Source organism: Botryllus schlosseri, chromosome 15 (genome assembly GCF_051294905.1).
Source record: "Botryllus schlosseri isolate E-star chromosome 15, Bs_hap1, whole genome shotgun sequence".
NCBI classification, from domain to species: domain Eukaryota; kingdom Metazoa; phylum Chordata; class Ascidiacea; order Stolidobranchia; family Styelidae; genus Botryllus; species Botryllus schlosseri.
In genome coordinates this window covers 20,133,331-20,157,493 of record NC_137250.1, presented here as the reverse complement: position 1 = coordinate 20,157,493, position 24,163 = coordinate 20,133,331, and the positions used below count along the sequence as shown (strand labels likewise).

Genomic DNA, 24,163 nt, shown 5'->3' with positions numbered 1-24,163 from the left:
TTATTTGTAATGCTTCGTTGTGGAAACTGCAATGTTTTATTCGACGAGTACAAAATTCCGAATCTTCATCGGGTGCACGTGCGTACGTAGGCCACCTACTCGCCAAGCAGCAACGGTAAACTGCGTTTAACTAAGCACAACCAAACATCAATACAAAAGTTACTATTTGAAACTCTAGGCAGAGTGGTGATCAATATCCTGCTGCGAGGTAGGGGCTTCTGTAGTGTATTGATAACCTGATATACACCACGGGGGGGTGTTCTTACAAGCACACTACAATGTCCATCGCATGTCTGTTTACTATGTGTGGATACTTCTTACGCAATGACGAGCGGAGCTGATACTTCTGACGTAATAATGAGTCAGTGGCGTTTGAAAACAGACGTTTGTGCTATCGCTAACGTGGTGTATTATCTCATTCTTGTTCACGAATATTCAGTTTATGTCATAGTCCTTGTACAAACAAAAAGTAATCGTTCTTTCACAAAAAAATCGATTAGATATGGGAAGTAGTCGATTACGATTACGATTACTTCGGATTTTTTTCGAATGTAATCGATTGCGATTACGATTACTTCGAAATGCTGTAATCGTCGTAATCGATTACGATTACTAATCGCGATTACCCCATGTCTGTTGCTGATGTAGAAAATTCAGCATCATGGGACATATCAAAAGGCACTGCTGAAATCAATTGAATGCCATTGTGGTTATTCTACGTATTCATTGTTTCAGCGTATTTAAATAAATCCAAAAAAGAGAAAGTAAAGATATGTCTACTATGTGTAGCGATGGGGTAGTGATTTCTGTAGAAGTGACTGGATGAGTTCATTGAATGAGAGAAACAAGAAATGCATGGGTCCTTATCCAGATGTAGCTAGAATTGCCTAATTCACAGTGAAATTGAGGCTATGTTGATTACAGCAATCTGTGCACCGTGGGAGTTCATAATAAATATTAATTTTATCGAATCAATACGGCACAAGATACAATCTAGATGACGTACATGTATTTGATCATAATTACACCTATAGTTATTTTTTAAATTTCTCGTCCTTTTTCTCGGATCATAAAATATGGGAGATGATAAATATATGTCGATCTCGATAAGGGGGCGATGATTCGAAAAAGGTTCGTAACCACTTATCTATACTGGTATGACCTTATAATGAATGATACTTGAATATTCGACCCGACGCCTAATAGTCGATTCTAAGCTCGAAACACTCAGGCTTTCGATTTTCCCCAGTTCTATTTATTTGATAAATAGCTTATTGGCGACATCGGACTTTCTGATTACATCGTCCTGTCTCATCATACTTTATGATCTCCGGCTGATCCGGCGCTGTCGCTGAATACGGACCCAGCTGGCCTTGTAAACAGAAACTCCATTCGTAACGAAACGCGTCGAGAATGTCGTATCAGATATTTATTACGAAAAATAGAGCACAGTGCAAATAAATTGGACAATAAAGTATACGGGGGGGCTTGCAGCAATGGAAAATATTTTGCCAAGAGCCGGTAGCGCGGGTGTACCTACGCTACCGTCCAAGGCTAGCACCATCAAATTCAGATATGTTCCGTAGAGTAGCATATGATGTACAAATACACAAACACACTGGTAAGAAGACACGACGAGCCTACTTGCCCGTGCCTTTTCCCAAATTGAAAACAGATTTGACACACATTTCGTGAAAACAAACGTCGATGAACGTAACAGTAAAACCGAGTAGTCATTAAAACCGGGAGCTCCTACAGGCCAGCCCGCAAGCGCTTACGTGGTTGCCGGATGTTGTCAGATCTACAAGAACATATCGGGTAAGATAACCCTATAATAATTTACATTTCAACATTTCAGATTCCATCCCTTCGAATCTATTCAGTGTTCAGAGAACTATTGCATAAACGCTGTGTTACGAGAAAATCAGATGATTTGGCAGGTCTACGACGCGTACGACATATACGAGTGATTTCATATTTGATGTCCGCGAATAAAAAGCATTGAACGATGAAAATGCGTAAAATGTACAAAGATAGAGTATTAAATAGGAAAAGAAACGTAGAGAAAATACCGCGGAATCGCGCGAGTGATAAGCCTGATGTAAAACGCAAGGTATCACAAGACAATGTGCTGGGCACAGGGACGATTCAGACGGATTAAAATCAACAAGGCAAAATAACGAATGTAAAATAGGTGTGTAATACCGTACGACACGACAGAACACAGGACGTTGCTCCTTCTACTAGACTCACAGGAAGTCCACTGCGGATAAAGCACAGCGTCGGGACAGCCACCAGTGCACGAAATTCGACGCGCATTGCAAAGTCACTTTCACAGCTAGTTCTTCCCTTTGCGGCACACGGCAGCTACAGTTCTTCCTCCAGAAAATCGCCCTCATGGCGCGCTGATTCCTTTTGATGCGCCGGAGGCACATGCACAGTGCGGCGACCTTCTCGCCGTCATGCCATTTCAAACCGCGTTTTGTTCCGGTAATGGCGAAGGCAGTCCCGGTACAGAGGGCGGTGGTACGTATTTTCCTCTGCCAGGCCTGGAGTGCTGCTCAAACTTGGCCGGAGTCGACATCTGCTTCATATACTGCGGTACACGCGGCGTTGCGCTACTCCTGCGCATTTGCACTTGCGCCTGAGGCGCGACTGGGTACTGTTGCTGTGGCGCGTATGCTTTCTTGTTAGACCTGTGCGCTTGCGATCGAGATGGCAGGCTGGAAAAGCGGTCCGGCATATTCATAGCCGGATGGTCGCCGTGGCCCACGTACGCCGGGTACCTCATCGGCGAGTACGTGTCGTACGACATCTGCCTGCTGAAGTGATCCTGCGGTGGCACGCTCACGATTTGCTGATTGATCGGTAAAGTCGCGTACGAGTTCGGCTGTGTTTGCGGCATAAACGCGCTTTGAGGGACTTGATGCATTTTCATCGGAGTGCCGTTACCTGACTGTGAGTGATGATTCGTGAACGACCCGCTTCTAGTCCGCGACTGCGGGTAGTTGGGCATCGAAACTGCGTATTGCGACCTCATAGACGTCGACCTGCTCACCGGTTTGTGACTGGAAGGCGGCGGCAACGGAGGCTGTGATGTCGTTGGTGAAGTCGGCTCCGAATTTAGTCGTTTCCGGCCTCTACCTGGAACCGGTCCTAAAACCAGATTATCAGGTCTGTTTCGACTCAAAGACGATAACTTGTCCTGCTCTTCAGTCTGAACAGAGTTTCTCGGGCTAGATCCTTTGCCACTGTCGCTGGACATGTGACGCAACCTTACATCATCTTCTTCCGCCAAAGTTTCCATTTCCTGCGACCGACGCTGCTGCTGTTCTATCACTTCTTTGACATCGTCAAGGACGTTTTCAGTGCTTTCCACGACTTGTTCGTAATGGAAATTGAAGGAATAGTCCTTCAATGAGTTGGGAGTGCTCGGATATCCGACTACCGGCACCGGTGTTGAATGTCGCGACGTAGATCGCCCACCGGTTTTCTCGAGTCGCATCGTGGGCTGGTTGTTGTACTCTGACGGGTCGGACGTCCGGTTTCCGGAATGGTGTCTCGGCCTGGGCGCGGTTGAGTACAAGTTCGGCGTGGCTCTGTGTCCGCTCGGCACGGCTAAGGCAGGCTGGGCCGATCCGCGACGCCTGGAAGTGTAGCTCGCAACAGAATCTGCCATCGTCACTTGACTGCCGCTACCGGTACTGTTCAATCTTAACTTGCTGCGTTTTTCGCCGTGAGGGGGTACGTTCACGTACCTGTCGGTGGTAGTATTATCGTGCAAGTGCACGAATTCGTCCAGTTTGCTGTGGTCTTTCGACACCAGCGGCTCGCCTTGGTTTTCGGCTAACGTGGACTGACTCTGGCTCAAGGAAGGCGGCTTCATCGAGCCTTTGCGCTTGCGTTTCGGGGAGATGCTGGCGATTATCTTCTTACACAGCGAGTCTTTGTTGTTAGCGAGGGACGCTTTGGACATGGTGATTGATTCTTGGCCTTTTTCCATATCGGAAGACATTTTTCCGTTCCTGCAACAAGCCTTGCTGATGCAGAAGCCCACGACGATGCCGATGACGACCGCAACTACGCAGGCTACTATTATAATTTGAAGATTAACGCCGGCAAGTTGAATCGGCGATTTTGACGTAGTATCCGTATCGTCCACGTTGTCCAACGGGACAGTGTCGTTTCTTTTGTCATTTTTGATGACGTCAACGTCTTCCGCGCCATCGACCTCATCGGCATCGTCGGTTTTCGCGACCCCGCCAGTTCCTACATCTTCGTTTTCCGATTTGAAGCCCAGGTCGGGACACATAGCATCAACGTTTTGAGATGGGTTGGAAGCCTCGACGAATACGTGTTGCTGTACTTTTGCGGACGGTTCGAGATAGTTGATGCACTTCGAACCGTTCCAGCCGCAGTACGGGTCAGCTGACTCCACGCATGACCTGAAACCAGCGATATTTGTAAGAAAAAGACACCGGGACGCAAATGCATGTAGGAATACGTCATGCAATCAAGGTGCTAGAAGCTAGCTGGTTTTAGAGGTGGTCAGTAACGTAATATTTCAATTTTTTCAACCTACTTTTACTCAAGTAGTTTGTTTCCTACTAATTGCACTATTAATTCAAATGGTTGTGTTTTTATATCACTTCCATTTCTACATATAGATTTTACGCAAAACTCCATCGAAATCCCTACTTCTAGTTGGAATTGAGTAGAAATTTACGGCGTACCCTACTACTTCTACTTGAGTAGTAATGATGATTATTTTGTACGCCTGTGGTAGCTATTTCCCAAGACCTTCCATTCCACGCATAAACTATATGGAAACGAATTTCGAGTTGACACAATCCTGAGTAATTGCCCGTAAGTGGCGAATTTTTAATAATGAGTATAACAACACTGTGTACGTCTTAGAAATCACAATAAAAAATCCATTTTACGGTATTTTATCTTCTCGCATTCTCATTATCATATTTATTAAAAGATTTAGTAGCAATGCGTTAAGATCTTCTCCCATTTTCTAAGTCGTAACGAGTAATAACATTCACCTTTCGCATTTATGCACAGCGCACGCATTCAGCGGTGTGGATACGACGCAGTGTTCAAAAGCGACTAAAAGTTGCTGATCAGCAACGGCGATGCGATTCACGGTCGTCTCGTCTTCCGAGGTTGAGTTTTGACATCTGTTACGTAAAAAGAACGGTAATTAGATGACAACGAAACGAAAACACGGTCGATATTTCTTACCTCGTTGAATCGTACACGTCCTGTCGTTTTAACAGTACCGCATTCTTCAAGTCGCCAGTCGGCGACAGGTATCGCAAAACTTGACCGCGGTCAGTACCCACGAAATACACGGTCCAGTTTCGGTGCGGTCCGGCTGTGGTGTCAACTGATACGGTGGTCCACCTCTCTCCGATGTAAGTCGACAGGAGGTCTCCGCGTGCCTGATCCTCAATCAGCGGGTGCGACTTGAGGAACTGCAGCTCGGAGTTGGTGTATTTCGCGCCTGGGCACTTTCCGGGATGCATCGGACCCGCGGGAGCGTTGGATTTCTTGCTGCGACTCCCGCGTTCCTCTCGAAATCTTCCCTGTAACGCGTCGTGAATCGAGTCCAGAGTGAAGGAGCATACCGCCGATCCTGGTACAGAGTTTCTAAGACAACAAAGGCGTCGTCAGAATAAACTCGAATTTCGCGCGTGATTGCGTAGACTTACTCAGGCGTGGTGAAAGTGGCGTATATAGTCTCTGTGACGCTGTCGGAGTAAGAGCTTGTCTTCACGGGCACCGGGTCGGACACGTCTTGCAATTGATCGAAGTAGAAACCGTTGCGCGAGCAGTTCAGTCTCGTCTTCACGAATTTCGTCCACTGTTCCACGAGGATGTGTTGGCCACCGGCGTCGTTTTTACAAATCTGTAAACAACAATTTCAGATAGATAAGACAAGCCACCACACGCGCATACGGCGCGATGCCGACGCGGTATCTGCTCTGTCTAAATTTAGATTACGGAGACCCCAGAACGAAAGGCAGTAAGCAGACTGTAAGGCCTATTTATTCACTCATGTACATTCATGAAGAATTCCAACTCCGCCATAATTGTTATTGGGTATATTGACGTCACACTTTAGAATAACTAGATATTGACTGATGTATACTGTCGCGATTTTATTGAGATCACAACGACACACTGCAACAATAACTAATTATTGGCTAAAATCGACTAACAACAGAAGTTAAATTGGAGCAAATCCTCAAATACATTACGAATTTTACTACTATATTCACCTGCGCGACATAAGCGGCCATGCTGACATCACCGTTTTCAGTCTCCACCTGCTCGTTCATAAACACCAACACTCTGTCGTCATCGTCCACGATTTTCACGAATTTCGGGTCTAAAAAGCGATAGGAAGAGCCGTTAATATCAATACCTAATTCCCACTCGGAAAAAAGCGAATTATTACCGTTTAGAAACTTGTTGTCGTACTTGGGCGTGCGGAGATGTGCGCCCTCGCCCAGGCTCCTGGTGATGATCGGACTGCGACTGTTGAAATCCGTGGCGGTGGCGGTGTACAGAGAGTTCCCTGCAAGAACAGACATGCAACGCTTTACGGCTTGAACAAATATATAAAACGAGGGCAAGAAAGAACGCGTCCAGTGTTTACAACGGTTTTACCGTTACATCACGCGGTAAAATTCGACATATATTTTACAGCAAACAGCTTCGTCGCCAAGGAGAAATTCAAGAAGTGAACTTTCTCCGCAAGTAAACCGAGCCGTATATGGCAACTCAGCGTGCACCGCGTCGGTAAAACTAACTGCGGCGCTCGTAATCCGATTTGCCGGTCAACGCACTGATCCGTTTCCCTCAATCTATTAATCCAGTACGGGTTCTCTGTTTTGACCTGTGAGCAGGCGTACTAAAACACTTTTCATGACGTAGATAATAAAATAAATAAAGTTACCGTAAAGGAAAGCGGATAGTAAAAATACATTGACGCTTCTAGCCGCGTTTCGTAACCATGATTGCGCCGAATAAAACCAAGTTTGTCGTTATTTCCTTCCAATCGTTATTAGCACTACATCGGTTATTGATGTATCCGGACTTGAAAGTGCGTCAGCCGATATTAACAATCGAAAGAACGGCGTGATTTCATTTTGTACGCGATTGATCTGGTCAATGACTGCGATTCAGCTAATTTAGAGGATAATTCCGGGAGCGAGCGTTATGTTGCCGTGGCAAATCGGGTAAAGCAATCTCGCGCTTATGATAAGCCAGCGATTGCGTAGGCAGGAAATTTGAAACTTTTGCGCAATTACAGTTTTCTCGTCACATCCTACACCAAGCCTTATTCAGAACATTGAAGGATAAGATCAGCTAGGCTGTTAGGGAGTGAAGCACCATAAATGCGACACACCCATTCATACACGTCCCGCGTAATTAACACAAGCGCTACTCTATAAAATCATACTATTAGACTTATCAATAATGCCCTCAATCAATAAACGATACTCATTTCAGATTTTCTCAAGACATCAGCCCCACAGCTGTTCAAACGCAGTATATTATTGCAGTTTATGCGCTGCGCCATCACAACAGTAATATCTTACGAGTAAATCTCCGACGTAACGGGATAAACCGTGCTGTTAGCTCGGCAAATATCTATTTTACTGGGTTGACGATATTAAAACCACCAAAGTGTGGCGATCAAACAACTCACGCTATTGACATGTCATGCTGGTCAAGCGAAACGTCATCAAATCCAATAACGGTTGTTTTGCAGCGTAAGCCCCTCGAGTGATTAAGTTGCCAGGGAGTTCGAAAGATCAGATTAGCGCGACAAAGTCAAACACAGTCGAAAATCACGGATGATACATCGCCAGCGCTAATGCGACCGCGTGTTCTAAACATCGGACGCTACCGAAACGGTGTCTTTCCAAGTATTGATAATTACCTATGCCGGCACGTGTACCAATAAAATGTAGCGGTGATAGAGTTTACTGTTACATAATTGGCCGAAGCCACAACAGCTCTCGAATTACAGTGTGTGGATGTGAAAACGCATCTGAGTGTCGGACAGTATCTGTACAATAGGGATGCTAGAAAAACGTTGTTCCAAAATTCACTGGCAAGGTGAAAATATTGCTAGCTCGCCTAAAAATGCTGCACACCCAAATTTGGCTCAATTCCAACCTGTAGAAGAGAGGATATTACAAATTGAAATTCCAATAATTTTATTAAATAATAGTGTTCACGGTGGCGAATTTCGTGACTTCGCCACGACAACAACGGCTATTTGAGTGCACTTTTGGGTCCTGGTAAGTTCTATCCCCAAATATCTTGCCATCTACTTCCGATCCTTATGAAGTCACGCGAAAACTGTGATATTTTAGGGTTCCAGAAAACTTGACGGAAATTCTTTTGATACCCAATGAGGAACGGTTCGATCTCCGAGATCTGGTCGGTACTCCGTACCTCGCAATGGCAGATAAAACCACCAAAGCGTTACATGGATCCGATGACTTTAACACTGATACGCAATTTTTGATTCGTGGCATTATCAGCCGGCGCGCATTCGCGAAATGTTCATTTGTTTCATAAACAGAATTTAAGCCTGCAAGGTCGCATGTCATCCGTCGCTACCGCATCCCCGTAAACACGCAGCAGTACGGAAACCCGAAATTCGCATCTATTTATGAAGTGGGTCAGATTTTCTCCAAACTCAGCTGAAGTCACACAGAAACGCTTTCAGCTGATTAACCATTTCTCTACCGAGTGTTTATCGTACAATTTCATCTGCCATGAGTCACGGAACGCTTGGCAAACCACGGTTTAAGTCAGATGGAACCGACTGTCGGATGACTGATAGTGCCTGACAGCCACATAAGAACTGGCGACTTAAAAACACATCTATAGAGATATTAATATCATGCAGACACCTACCGGTATATATACTGGCTCCGGTTTTATCCGGACCGAAGGGACATTTGTCATTTCCGGAGAATAATTCCGAGCTGTCATTTAGTTGGAGTCGGTCCTGCGACATTGACGCCTGCAGAACAAAACCAATGTTATTCAGTCAGAAAATTCATTGAAACATTCAGCAACTAACGCACCAGTATGTAGCGACATTTCGGCTCGTAGGAGTTGGTGCCGCATACAAGTACCTTATCCCCGTTTGAGTCCATCTGCTCAACGATTCTGATGTAGTTTTCACAGTTTTCCTGCGAAGAAAACGGAATTCATCAATCAATGGAGAGGCATTATCATTGTCACGGTCAATAGTGGTAGTTTTTGATCGTGGAATACGGCCACATACATTTCATCCTGATTGATGTGTTACGCAAATCTGAACAATTGTGAGCCATTATAAACTGTTCTTCACACACTATGGTTTGCTACTACAGTGCTAAATGCTATCACTCATGTTGATTTCATGTACCAGCTGAACGTAGTGACTCAAATAATATCGAATAGGTTCAAGAGGCCTGGGTGTGCTCAAGGTGTGACAGTCGCGCAAAAACAATCATTCACCAAGCTGATAAACCTAATCAATCATCTACGAAGACGCCTAGGTTACCAACCAAACCAGACATCGAGCAGCTTCGCGCGCTACTACGCCCTTACAGGGGTGCCTTTATTTTGTACATGCAAGCTAATGAAAAGCTAATGCAGCTAATTAAGCTAAGGAAAAGCTAATTAAGCTAATGAAAGGCTAATTAAGCTAATGAAAAGCTAAGTAAGCTAATGAAAAGCTAATTAAGCTAATGAAAAAGTAAGCTAATGAAAAGTAAACTAATGAAAAGCTAATGAAGCTAATTAAGCTAATGAAAAGCTAAGTAAGCTAATGAAAAGCTAATGAAAAGCTAATGAAAAGCTAATTAAGCTAATGAAAAAGTAAGCTAATGAAAAGTAAGCTAATGAAAAAGTAAGCTAATGAAAAGTAAGCTAATGAAAAGCTGATGAAGCTAATTAAAAGCTAATTAAGGTAATGAGAAGTAAGCTAATCAAAAGCTAATGAAAAGCTAATGCAGCTAATTAAGCTAAGGAAAAGCTAATTAAGCTAATGAAAGGCTAATTAAGCTAATGAAAAGCTAAGTAAGCTAATGAAAAGCTAATGAAAAGCTAATTAAGCTAATGAAAAAGTAAGCTAATGAAAAGTAAACTAATGAAAAGCTTATGAAGCTAATTAAGCTAATGAAAAGCTAAGTAAGCTAATGAAAAGCTAATGAAAAGCTAAGTAAGCTAATGAAAAGCTAATGAAAAGCTAATTAAGCTAATGAAAAAGTAAGCTAATGAAAAGTAAGCTAATGAAAAGCTAATTAAAAGCTAATCAAGGTAATGAGAAGTAAGCTAATCAAAAGCTAATGAAAACCTAATGAAACAAGGCAATGAAAAACTAATGAAGCTAATGTAACATTGAAGCTAATTGAACACCACGCATCGAAAAACTTCGCTGATTGCAATTGCGAAATGTGTGCGTTTGTTGATTGACGCTGAATCGGTATCTTTGAAATAATAATTATTAACCGACATCAATGCCAGCCTCGTTTATAAATAAACTATGCTGCGAGTAATATCTCGCGATATTATTGAAAATACTCGTGATATACTCATTTACGACTATGAAAATGTTGCTACTTTATCGTTCCCAATGACTATGAAAATTATTATATTTGGAACCACTACACATCGCCGATTTTGGGTTGAACATTGTGCCAATGAAAACGTAGCTTTCTCTTTACAAAATATATTGACCCTACATTGCTTAACTAGACCAGTTATAGAACTTTTTCACTCCTGCGAACTGTTTGCTCTGGTTAAACCTCTACTCTACCAAACGATAGCTGTCCCGACAACCCATAGTCGATAGGCTATACCTTGCCCCTCCCTGTGAAATATTATAAAGCAGAAATGATACGTGAATATCTTAATTCAGCGCAGCAAATATATGCAATTACAAAGTAGTACATATACGGACGTTTTCAACGTTAGTTTACTCATTGCTCATTATCAGGATGACAATGGTGCCGATGTCTCACTAGTACGTCATTTAGGTTTCGCAAAGGTAACGAAAAAGAAGTCTTCCCAATTTTGAAATTATGCGCAGAATGATTCAGTTCTAAAGAAAACGATCAATAATCTAAATTATAATCTGTCGATCATGATGTGAAGTTCATTTGTAAAATAAAAATTACTGTCAAGCCCGCAACCAATATCCACGCGAATTCGGTTTACCAGACATATCACGTGCCGAAACGGGTTAATCCAGTTTTGTATGATGCGTTGATTGATAGCAGGCATGCTGGAGCTTGTGAGACAATGCTGTTTTCAAATCCTCCTTGCCTTCCTAACTAATTACCATCAAGAAATGAACTCCCTTTGAAATATCGTTGATGTTCATGTTCGTTCACGCTATCAAATTCAGTTTGCAAACATAACCGGCCACATTATCATGTTAGGCGTGCTGGCACTTTAGCACCGAGTAGGCAGAAAAACTTCGTCAGAGATCACCGCTGTATGTAGTGGCGACATAACGCAGTGGTATAATCCACAGCTGCAACACCAATGGGTTGTGCCTTGTGGGTTCGAGTCCGACCGAGGTCGACTCCAGAATTCCTACCTAGGTGGCATCTCATCCGTGTAAGCGGTGTCTTATAAAAGCCAAGAATGTGGGCCGTTGTACAAGTCGGCCGCTACGGAATAGAAATGTAGAAAATTGCCTGGTGTAAATGACCATGACCATGACCATAGTAGTCAAGACACACCATCAACACCTCAAAACAAACCTGTCGGTGCCGTCAAATCTTCCGGTTTGCAGGGTGCAGTTAGGTCTGAATTGGCACTATTGCAATCATAATTCAAAAATCCCTATTGAGAATCGAATATCCAGATTCTGAACTTGGATTTAAAATTTCGGATTTGATACATCCAGAATCATATGAGCAAAATACTAACCTGGACTTACTTCCTTGCTTCATTGGCTTCATTTTTACATTCGCTGGTTTCATTAGCTTTTCATTAGCTTAATTAGCTTTTCATTAGCTTACTTTTCATTAGCTTACTTTTTCATTAGCGTAATTAGCTTTTCATTAGCTTAATTAGCTTCATTAGCTTTTCATTAGCTTACTTTTCATTAGCTTACTTTTTCATTAGCTTTTCATTAGCTTTTCATTAGCTTACTTAGCTTTTCATTAGCTTAATTAGCTTCATTAGCTTTTCATTAGCTTACTTTTCATTAGCTTACTTTTTCATTAGCTTAATTAGCTTTTCATTAGCTTTTCATTAGCTTACTTAGCTTTTCATTAGCTTAATTAGCCTTTCATTAGCTTAATTAGCTTTTCCTTAGCTTAATTAGCTGCATTAGCTTTTCATTAGCTTGCATGTACAAAATAAAGGCACCCCCCTTACAGCGATTTACAAGTGAACACAACTCCTTGCGGGAGCGGAGTGAATGGTCTGTTCGATTACTGAAGGACTTGAACTATACTTATGGCCAAGTTCAGAAGGATGGAACACACTCGAGGCGCCGAGAGGTCTAAAAAAGCAAGCTGCTTTCAAGTACCCGGCTGCAACTGACTATACAGCCTGTCACAGAGCTGTCTTGAATATCCATTAATAGTTGAGTAACGACTCAAATATTGACGGGACTACAATAATGCTGGTTGGAAACGAATAGAATAGAAATATCGACAATATCTTACGGACAAAAATTTCATATTGAGTTGTATTAAAACAAGATATCCTCCTCTATTCCAAGGGGCAATCATCGGGTTACATACACATCAACTGGCAATCTCACAAACAATAAGTAGCAACGCGCCGTCCTGCTACAAAAGCAAGGAATCATAGTAAATTCGGCCCGGTGACCTCAAAGCAGCTTGGTTACCATTATCCTATTCACTCGGTACCAGCGTTGGGTATCATCTTTCAAAGGAGATATTATTTGTTATCAAGATATTAACCTCCCGAGATTTCAACAGCGGTGAGTATATCGAATGTAGACCGTTGATAAGATGAGTCACGATGGAGTTGGTTCGTAATTAGCAACGCCTCCCGAAATAATCTTAAAGTATTGGATTTCGATTCCACAGAGAGAAAACTGCTCGGATACTCAGCCGAGCCAGCATATCAGGACACGCAACACTCAACAAACAGTTTCAATGACAAACATATCAGGATAGGGAGACATAAAAACAAGATCACAGGGTCGCGTGTAGAACTTCACAAGGTCGGTAAAACTGCACCCTATTATGTCATCGCAATCGCCCACAAAAATACGGACTAATGTACGTCTTGGATACCACTGAAAGAGTATAGTTCGCGATATCCCATAATAGCGTCGGTAATTTTATCAACATCCTGACTCTTGGTAAGATAATAACAGCGTAGTGTAGTTAGAAGCCCGACAGGGCCGAAATAAGCATAGCAATTTCTACTTCAATACCGCGTAAAAACTTGATTGCATACAATTAAAGCAATCAATTTGTAGACTGCGTGCCGCGAGAAAGATGTTACCGATGGTTATTTTTTTCATTCTGAAAACGCGTTAATGATTCCCCAACTACGTAGTGAGAGGGATTTGTTGAATCGCTTGAAAGGGAAATGTCGATACCGACCATAACACAGTTTAATCCAGCTAAATCCTCAATTTTGAAACTCTTCATTATCCGTAAATAGAGTCGATTAACAAAAACATATTACCAGAACCGAAATAGGTACATGTCCAACTGATTAACCGATAAATTTAATAAATTCGACAGCATCTTGCGACGGAAAACAGCCAAACCCTATGTGATATTGATAGCGTGGCAACTGGCAGATATGTCCCAAACCCGCGTTTCTAACTACAGTAGCGAGCTTTTCAGAGTTTTGTGGTAAAGTTTTCCTTTCCCGTAACGCCAAGCGATAGCATCCTTCAACAGTTGTGATTCCAGGAATACAGACAAATCACCAGTCAGACATAAGCAAAACGCTCGAATGACCACCCCAGTACCGCGGGTGCATCGGAGAGTGAGGATAGCTATAGCACATTTCTCAACACAAGACAAAATCTGACGGGGCGTGAAACGTGAATGTTAAAATTCGCAAATGAGTCAATGGGAAGATAAATCACGCCCCGAATCTGTGACCGATATTTGTATCCTTGTATTGGATGTAGTATCAACACAAACAACACACGATTGGTGACGAGCTTGCAAGTATACCTCGTCGCGTCTGAAATTCAGGTCACGTCGCACTTACTTCGCTCTGGCCTTTCAGCATGCACAACTTCTTAGCTTCAATGTCAGTGTGCCACGTGTACACCTAGAAAACAGATTGATCATCGTAGGGATAGTGAAAATATTATTCTCGTAATGCATGACACTTACCTCTGCGTAAGGGATATTATCGTCGGCTGCGATCGTCAGTTTTTCTGGTTCTACCAAGAACAATTTCTCCCTGAAAGAAAGAACGAAATACTGAGGACAAGTCGTTGAAATAGGGCTGTTTCTCAGGAATTTCCCAGGAGTAGGCAACATTCCGTAAGGTTTCGTATACGAATACCGATTGTGTTGTCCCATACACGGTAGATTACCAACACACAGCTACACAATAGCCGGTATAATATTCTACGGTCGAAATGGGCACTGTCCGAACCGCATGATTGTTCCTTTATTTACATTTAATACACCGATTCAACTATCGCGTTCCTGAAATACGGTCGCGCGGACAGCAGACCATAAACAACCCCACAGAAACATTAACGAAGATTAAAAGACGAACATAAAAGGGGGCCGCGCCGCTGGCAAAGTGCCAAGTGGCGGGTGCCTGTATCGGCTGCTTTGATAGGCGAACTGAGATTGTCTGGTGTGTGTCGCTGAAGTGCTAGAAGTGCGAATTGTCGACGGTACAAGACGGTATTATTTCAACAGTGTCATCGAGGTTATGATTCGCATCTGTAGAATCACACCCCCGAATCGTTTGGACATGGAAAAGTATTCTGTAGGGCGACTTTCAACCTCCAAACCAGGAACCACGCTGGTAACCATAATTAGAAGACCAATCTCCCGTGTACACTACATCAACAATACCGGTGGTAAGATTCAGTAAAACGTCACGGTCACTGGCAAAGTACATGTGTGGCACATTGTAGCAGCCATAGAGTCTGACGAAGGTAAGGCAGTAATTGATCGTAGCACCGCTACCGGGCCCATTTTCCGGAGATGAGTGGTCGGGCAATCGCGGAATCACAGACCATTAGCAGCCGACGGAGAAGAGATGGTAATCCAACGCCGTCTTGTTAAGGCGAAATTTCACGCCGCTATCGGGAGTATAGATCTCGTATGATATTCACGAGACTTTTGTATGCGTGACTCATCATAGCGGTTCGTTCTTCCAGTCAGCCGTGGCTTTTATTTGTATACGCAAAAACGCCCACTCTTTTCAACGTGGCAGCTTCAACTTTTACAATATAACTTGAGCTCGGGAGTAAGACCAGCACAATGAATCATAGGAACAAATACACAGTCAGTAGTTCCCGATTTAAGCTTCTCAGACAATCCGGACAGAGCGGGCTTCGCGAAAAGTCCCGTTCCCCTTACACGTGAACGATCAAACGATGGCCCTTCACATTTGATCAAGTGTTTACCCCGACTTTTACTGGACGCACGACTTCAAACCTCTCGATACATTCGCAAATTCGATTGCCGTCTGTGACGCAAAGCCGTATTTTATTAGAAACGATTTTGGCGGTGTTTGTACAAACGAGAATACGCCATGACAATCACATATCCGTGCGGATAACATCCAGTGACATTACACCCAAATATTCTATTTCTGAGTACCGACACACGTAAGCAACGGACGAATGCAATCGGGTAGTAAAGGGCGTCTGGTATTGATTTACTTTTATTGACACAGAATATGATGCTGACGTAATAGCAACGGGCTGGTAAGCAACAATAACGTTATGATAACGTTGTAAACATTGTCTTCCCGCAACTGTCAATATCACGGTCACATCTGTACGGAGTGGTAACACCCCATAGCGTGTGGAGGAGATATTAACTGCACCTCTGAAGATAGAGACTATTAATATGTTTTAGGTGTCGATCCTTTCCATACCATTGGCAGCCAACAAGATACGAGGTGGATGCCCATCACACAAAGATTTACACAGTGCTATACATAGTCTAGGCTCTCACGAATACTGTTCAGTGTTGTTCATGTCACGCTCTGCTTCAAATATTAAGTCAAAGTATCGCTTGAGGTCACTCCGACACAGGAGTTCAGACAGTTAATGCTTGCTTTTCCTGATCGCGCGCGTAAGCAGACAAACATGATCATAAATGAGCAGCGAGCACTGATCAGTGTGTTGTTTGCGGTTTTACGGTTGGTTGCAGCCTGTTGCCTCTGTGGTGCAGGGTCAGGCCAGATTCTCGGGCTAATTAAAAACAACATTCAAAGCATTAGGATTACTAGTAGTCATGCCTATATTTTCGCTTATTTTCAAGATATTCGTTATGAATTTGCTGACTGAATTTTACTATCGAATGTAAGCTCGATGATTTATAAACTCAACCATGTTGACACTGTAAAAGCAATGCGACACACGAGTAGCAAATTTACAAATATTTGAAGGGGTTCTTGGAGGTATAGAACTGCAGTATGCCATTGGATAATATATTCAAATTCATATTGAAAATATTCAGCGGAAAAACATTCCAGGCTATTTCAAAATGAATATACTATTCAACATTTCAAGTGTTAAGCTTCATTAGTGGGTCAAACTGATGTACGGTATATAAATGAGCGATGACAGCTCTTCCAAACCACAGTGTTATACGCCACAGTCGTCACGGCCAAACTATTGGGTGGGAGGCGGGAATTCATGCTTGATTTGGCACGGGGCCCCGTTTAGCAATTGCGCGTTTGTAATCCATTTATGCGACACGATTTCACAATGAATCGCAGCTTAATGGAACACGTGAAGCCCCATTATTCAATACGTTCGTGTATATGACCAGGTGAGCGTGGATGGAACAGGAACAAAAGCCGGCACAAATCAGTTCCGCTGCCTTTTGTTAACAAACGAAATTTGATGATCACAAACACAGTGTTATCACCACTCATTACTATACTAACGGTTCCTATACGCCGAAAATTAGGTATCAATTTCCACTTCCTGCATTCACATCAGGATATCACAAAGGGCGGAACAAGACTAGCGCCCCCGTCTAACAACAAGTTGGTGATTTTCACATTACCGCTGTCACGCTACTGGGCGACTTGCGTGCGATGCGCGAGCCTTGAAAGTGTCATTTGGTGTCAGAAATTAAGCTGATGGACTGATCAGTAAATACTCGGATCAAAGGTACTGCATACGTGTAAATCCGTGTAGTTTAGAGAAAGCCCCTTTGGACAATGTGGTGCATAAGTAATCAACTAGGTGATAAATCCGATTTTGAATTCCCTATCTCCAACACAGCATTGACTAGCACGACCCCCGTGATCCATGCAAATTTAATGACTTCCATTAATGCAGACTCATGAAAGATTTAAATACGCTTCAAAAATGCAGATACGCCACGCGGCACCGTCTGAGATACGAATTTCAAACGACAAAACCCTACCTCGCCCGCCATGCAATCCCGTGCGTTGGAAAGAAACAGTTTTGGATCTAATTTCACCAGCGCACCGTCATTGAATTAAAGTCAAGGAGTGTAATCCACTAATATGTCTGCTGAATACAATTAATGGACACAATGGTACCCGATCGAATTCGAAATGATCTCGTGTTACCTAAATCTAATACGATACAAGGCGCCAGATTTACAACTGCATTTTACTGTTAACGGCTGGCGTGTCGCAGCGCGCGGTTCGATCAAGTACACTTTACGGTTCAAAATCACTTCAAAAGAGACCAGTGGGTCAAGAGCACCGAAGGAAAAGTTTGTTGCATACACGTGACAACGCATTCCCTAACTATCCGCACTATTTTTATTATCAAGTACCAGTAGCAAGTTGCGATGACACTCAAAAGCAATTCAACACCACGGTCGTCATCAAGGTATCACTTTCGAGCTTGCAATCCTAATATAGCCATTCATCAATGGGGGGTCACTTCGCATCAGTGAAAACACGCACCAATCGAACAGTGCGTAATTTCATAGGCTTGGAGTAGGCTCCAAGCCCATCACGAATCATGGAATATCACATCCGATACATTGTCAGACACAAAAGCCTGTGATAATAAACGAGGCAGGTGCGGAGCCTAGGTTGAGAGCTCTCGCCATCACCAAGGTACATACGGAAACAATAGGGTATTACCTTCGTTTCCCCTTTCACACTATCTCTAGGTAAAGTATAGTTACTTTGTAAACTTTCATTGATCTATTACCTGCCGGTAATGGCGAAAAAATCTTTTCCAGCTATTTTCACCATCTTCATATCTTGCACGTAATTCAGGCTCTCTTCGTGACCTCCGATGAAATACGAGAAGACAAGGTCTGCAAAATGATGTAACAAGTCAGAATAAAAAAGTACTTGAGATTATATCGGCACGTGTTTCTGTCTCAACACCAATGCGTTGCGGTCACTAGTAAAGCATATCGGCAGTGTCGCAAAGCCCTCTTCATCAGCTGCTTTGTGACGAGATAATAGCCCACAAAACTGCCTATTAGCAGCACAAATACATAAAAACATATTTCCCACGGCAGGTGCGTCAAGACAGCTGGCTGTCACAACGATAAATAGAGCAGGTCGGCTGAAAGCATCAGGTAAACATTATGCATATGCATAATCATTATTGGCAGCATGGGATGAATGATATTCTGCACAGAAATAATCATACTGTTCCGTACTAATAAAAGACCGACCAGGCAGCACCATATTGCTGCAGAATCAATGTGTACACAGCGTTAATATGACACCGAGTTTAAAGTTCTAATGAGCGATGTCATTTGTCAGAAATGGGATCAAAACATTTCGCACGACCCTGTGCATTATGCGTATCGGATTAAGCACATGGAGTAACCTCGTACCGGTAATAAGATACCGCAACAGAATGAATCAAGTTGATAGAAACATAAAAACTCAATTTCACTGCGAGAGACGGATTGGTCACGCCTACAGCGGCAATCAAAATACGCTCATATGTAATGATATCGATTTTTGCAGCGGCAGTGCTATTAACGATACAAGCCATTTGTAATCCGCAACCCAACGAAGATGTATCGCGAGAAATCAAGCGCCTCGCTCCGAATCGTATAAGATGGCGCTTAAATTCTGTCAAGTGTATGAGCGTTTGCACTTGACGACTGCAGGGATTATAAATCACAGTTTCAAAGTCGTAAGCGCTCGCCGCTCGTGTTACATGAGTCAAGCAGTTTCGCAACCATCCGCCGACAGAATCGGATTGCGTGCGATGCGTACGATAACCTCTTCGGTGTCAGAGTTTTAAGAAGAAAGGTTAGACACCGATTTACTACTTAAGCCGCGCTGCGCGGAGGTAGATTTTAACCCGAAGGTTAATCCCGGTGTCGACCGCCGGATCGCAAATCTCCGCCATGTGTCCTACTAATCGACAGGGCAGAGTGTAACTCAAGTGTCGAAATTACCGGGTCGAAATTTCGGCCGTTAAAGCAATAACTCGTTTAACTCAGTCGCCAGCGTAGAGTCACAAGAATGTGTCGTCTATACACATACTTATTGCTGGAACAGGTGCCAGTGATTAAAAATTCGGTACCGTGAAAATACATTCATATCTTAAATTATATTTAACGGCGCGCGCGCCTTCCTCTCACTCTTGTTGTGGATAACCCATTTTCGTTTCGCATTTCAATGGTTAACGACTTGATTTTATTTATTTACTTTTCTTCTTAAAAGCGTTGAATCATAGTGACCCATTTACTGAATGTGCTCCGACTGGAAAAACAGGTGTCGCGAGTCGCGTTCTGGGCCGGAACATGTACGGTAGCTTTAATCCCGCGAGGGTGCAATATTAAATCCACACTCGAGACACAAGTTTCGTGTAACGTATCATTTGGAACTGGTGTATTTTCCGGGTATAGTTAATATGTACCTTTAGCATGTGCACGAGCTAATTGAACGGTCGCAAAGTACAGTGTTATGCGAACTGGTATACTGTAACGAGGGATGGGCAAAATGTATGCGTCTCTTTCCGCTTAGAATTAAATTATCAACGAGAACTATAGTTTCGATACTTTTTTGCAAAGTGGAAGCTTTGGAACTTAGATTGGTCTTATCACGGCATCGAAAACACGTAGTATAAAGCTACAGGCGTTACAGGAAATCATATTTCTGTGAGTCGTGATCAATTCACAGCATTGTCACAAATTGCGATGGAATATATGTGGTCGAGATGAAAAATCAAATTAAAAAATGAGTGACATTCGAAGATTGACTCGGCTCGACGCCTAATAGTCGATTCAGAATAGAAACGTTCTGGTACTCGAAATTAACCAGCAGCCCTGACCAAAGCGCGCGGTAGTTGTTTTCGGCCATTTCGCTCAACTGTTTATACGGCGCCCATCGCAAAGCGTAAAGTAGATAGTGTGACGGATTGAAATGACGCGGGAAATCGAAATCAATTTCCGTTGCCATAGGACACAACTGTGTGTTCTTAAGCTTAGTTGGGATAATAAAAGTTTTTAAAATAGGAAGCATTAGCGCGCTTTTATTAGACGCGAATCGATGGCATAAGCGCGGATTGCCGCCGACGTTTCAGCGCTCCGCCTCCATCAGGCAATGCACGGCTGGGTTGAGGTAAATAAACCCTCGACCGCGCTAACAGAAATCCAGAGTTTCCCGAGTCGAGTGTTTACAGAAGGAGGAAACCGGGCGAGACCTTCTAGCCGTTCCGCGCAAAAGACGCTTGAAATAAAGGAGATAAAATCGCTGGCGTTCGTCTTTTTCGGGAGTCTTGATTCGCGCGGCGCCGATTTAAATACTCGCAAACGATTCCCGTCGTGCGCCGGTCATTCAATGCGCGGACGCACCCTGAAATTAGCCAGTCTGCAAAGTCGACCGTCCGTAAAAAGGTAAACGCCGGTCACGGTACCGTGACTTATGGAGTGAAATCAAACCAGTTGCAATTTACAAGGCAAACTACAGCTGCTCTGCTGCATTCGTTTCGAGTGCACACCATCAACCTCACTGCAGTCAGCGAATAATATTACACAAACTAGATACGATGGTTCATAGTTGATACAGTTCGACCGATTACCCGCGAAAACAACTCATATTATTATTGGCAGCGCTGAGTGTGAAGTCAGCACAACACCTTCACGCCATTTACGGATCTGAAGAGGTAGAAGCAAGGAGTGAGTGCTTTGAGTGTATTCTCAAACGGTGGTCAGCGAACAACCTTATGAAAATATTGTTAAGGTTTGCACCGATAAGAGTTATAATAAGCGGTTACGTATTATTCTATAATTATATGATTGGTTCTCGATTGTACAGGCATATCTTTAAAACGCGATTTCGGTGTACTTATTGGAGACAGGGGTCAAGATATGCTTCCAACAAACGGCGGATCATCTTGTCCGAACGTTTGTAAAACGCCCAAAGCGATCGGCTCTTGCCGCACCGCGCCGGTAATATATTCCGTCGCACGCGAACGGTCTAATTTGCCGTAACGTAATACCGCCGGCCGCAAATAAGTTGACAATCTACGCAGCTATCTTTTTTCCAAATTGTTAACGCTATCATGTCGTGTATCACGCCGGATCGTGCCGTGCGTCTCCGGATCACGCTCGCACTTCGACGATGCTGATCAATCTGGCCGCATTCAAAGATCCATTCAGAATAAGGGCTACGCCAATAACATCGTTAATTATATGTATCTGTCGCAATCAACGAAAAGCAATAACTTCTCAAGCGGCGGGCCGCTAATTAACGATATTGTCCTGGCACAAAACTTGGTATTAAGAGAAATTCAATTTAGATGTGGAAATTCATTCCCGCATGACCGCACTAGCCTAGGGCTGTGATTAATGACAGTCGGCATCGAAGCGGTTGTCCGCGTGTTACCATAAATATTGTGATATATGTCAGTAGATATCGTAAGATAGATAAATAAAGAATGAATATTTCACGACATTTCGTCTCGTATTAAACTACATTATCGCGTACAACATTAGAGTAAGTTCCACAGAGTTTCACTGCATTGACACGGATCGATGCACAGACAATAGATGCCTCGTTGTGGGATGCATTGAATTTGGCAATAATTTATTATTGAAACCGATGGTCAAATGAGCGCTAAGATTCTTATTCTTGGTAATAAAACTGTCGTATCAGAACTTATCACACCGTATCAATCGCTACCTTTGCGGTAACATAATACGCCACGCCATTGTGGCGTGACTATAATGGCTGGGCGCGGGACAGATTTTACTGCGCTCCTGAATATGCTGATAACAAAAGTTCCCGTTGAGTTCAGTACTCCCGAATGAATAGAAAGTCTTACCGTGAACGGTAGTTGCTGAGATAGCGGGTCTATTTTCAGGAAACTTTGCACCGGCGGTTCCGAGTAACAAAAAAGTCGCCGTAAACCGCCTGGGAATAAATTTACAATTGAAAATTCAGGTGAGCAATGAGCATAAAGTCGATGAATACATAAATCGTTTTCGAGGGGAGTCATACGCAATTTCATAAAATCATCAAAGAGCTATCTTCAAGAAAATAATTGGTATCTATCGTGGGATAGTGTGGCACCGTGAATAAGACATTGATATTTTGGCTATAATTATATCCCGCGTCCGCGGAACGGTACCAGTCGACGCCGAGATAATTAACGCCGATGGCTGTGACGTGTGCAAAAGAGCTCAAGTCCACCTTGTAATTTAATCTAAGTGGAGGTCACCGCGGCAAAGAGTGTACATCACCGCGTAAGTAACTTACCAAATCCAATGGCCATACATCATTCTTGGAGATTTCCTTCGACTTGAAAATATAGAGCAACTCCCGCAACTTTGTCTGGTAAGAAGTATACTATTCCGAGTTCCGCAGAAGTTGTATTAGATAATCATGCTTCTTCAAGATCGCTGTTAATCACAGTTGTTTCTCTTGAAATCGCGGTGAAACAGCATGTACTACAGGAAAACGTTCCTTTGCAATATCTCAGTCGTAACTGACCTGCGGTCTTCAATTATATTAATGAGTGGCTTCTGGAATCGTAAATTGAAGGAAATTATCTTACTGTAATCAAATCTGCTACGAAGAGCATACTCCTGTCAAACGTAAAGCTTGATACCGTTGGGGTTAGCGGTAAAATAACGCCCGGATTCGATCACCACAAGTGATAATTCGAGCGACAGTGACGTAGACATCATATGTAGATAAATAATTTCCCAGCCCAGAAACGCAGTTATACTTCCTAACTATTACTGGGTCAACTCTACGGGACTATCGAGAATTATACTACGAAAACTTCGTACAATTTCTACTATACTGGGTCGCTCTTGCCAAAGTCTGTCTTACTACACAATACTAGTGCGGAGCTAGTAGAAATATACGAACATCTCAGGATTTTTTCACTTTTGATTTCATTTATCTGACTCATGCGCACTACCACTACTACGCTATTACCCGTACAATAGCAAACCTAACCGGCAATACCAATCCGCGAACGTTAACTGAGAGAAACCAATGCCACATCCTTCAGTGAACACTAAAAGAGCGCCATTTCCACTGGCGTTTTTCTCTACACTCTTTCTCTCGTTTAAGAATAACATCTCGACGATACATCGTTAGTAACCCCCGCGAAGCCTTCATATTATAGCCTATTTCTATGCCAATTGTCGAACCCTAAATATACAGTAAAGACTAAATCTCGCAGGCTTTTTTTCTTGGGCTATAGTAATAGTTCTCTCAAAGCCAAGCTATAGTAAGTAGAGCAAGACGCGATAGTGAGATAAGGTCGGCTGTGAGGCAAATATAAATGAGTTTGCAGATTATCTGCTTCGGTGATTGGTAGAGCAAACACTAAGTCTGCAAGTTGGATAAGGGATAGATGAATATAATTGAATTCGCTCAAGATAATAAAGAAAAGTTTGGTCAAAGTAATGAGTTTCGGGACGTCACTACAACGGTAAATTTGACATCCATTATCATCATCGCGAGCTAAAATTGCTTTCCCGACAACTGACTC

General features: G+C 43.0%; 1 protein-coding gene across 1 annotated transcript; it reads right to left on the bottom strand.

Moving 5' to 3' along the window:
- Window positions 1–1,414: 1,414 nt before the first annotated feature.
- On the bottom strand, window positions 1,415–23,587 carry LOC145457743 (uncharacterized). Its single transcript, XM_080336018.1, has 13 exons — window positions 22,915–23,587; window positions 22,481–22,569; window positions 18,389–18,497; window positions 14,379–14,448; window positions 14,251–14,313; window positions 9,123–9,230; window positions 8,950–9,058; window positions 6,470–6,589; window positions 6,291–6,400; window positions 5,721–5,917; window positions 5,251–5,658; window positions 5,052–5,186; window positions 1,415–4,445 (listed from the first exon to the last, which is right to left on the bottom strand). Exons 1-13 carry the CDS (start codon window positions 22,935–22,937, stop codon window positions 2,471–2,473), a joined length of 3,516 nt encoding a protein of 1,171 aa, XP_080192144.1. The 5' UTR covers window positions 22,938–23,587; the 3' UTR covers window positions 1,415–2,470.
- Between the last annotated feature and the right edge of the window lie 576 nt (window positions 23,588–24,163).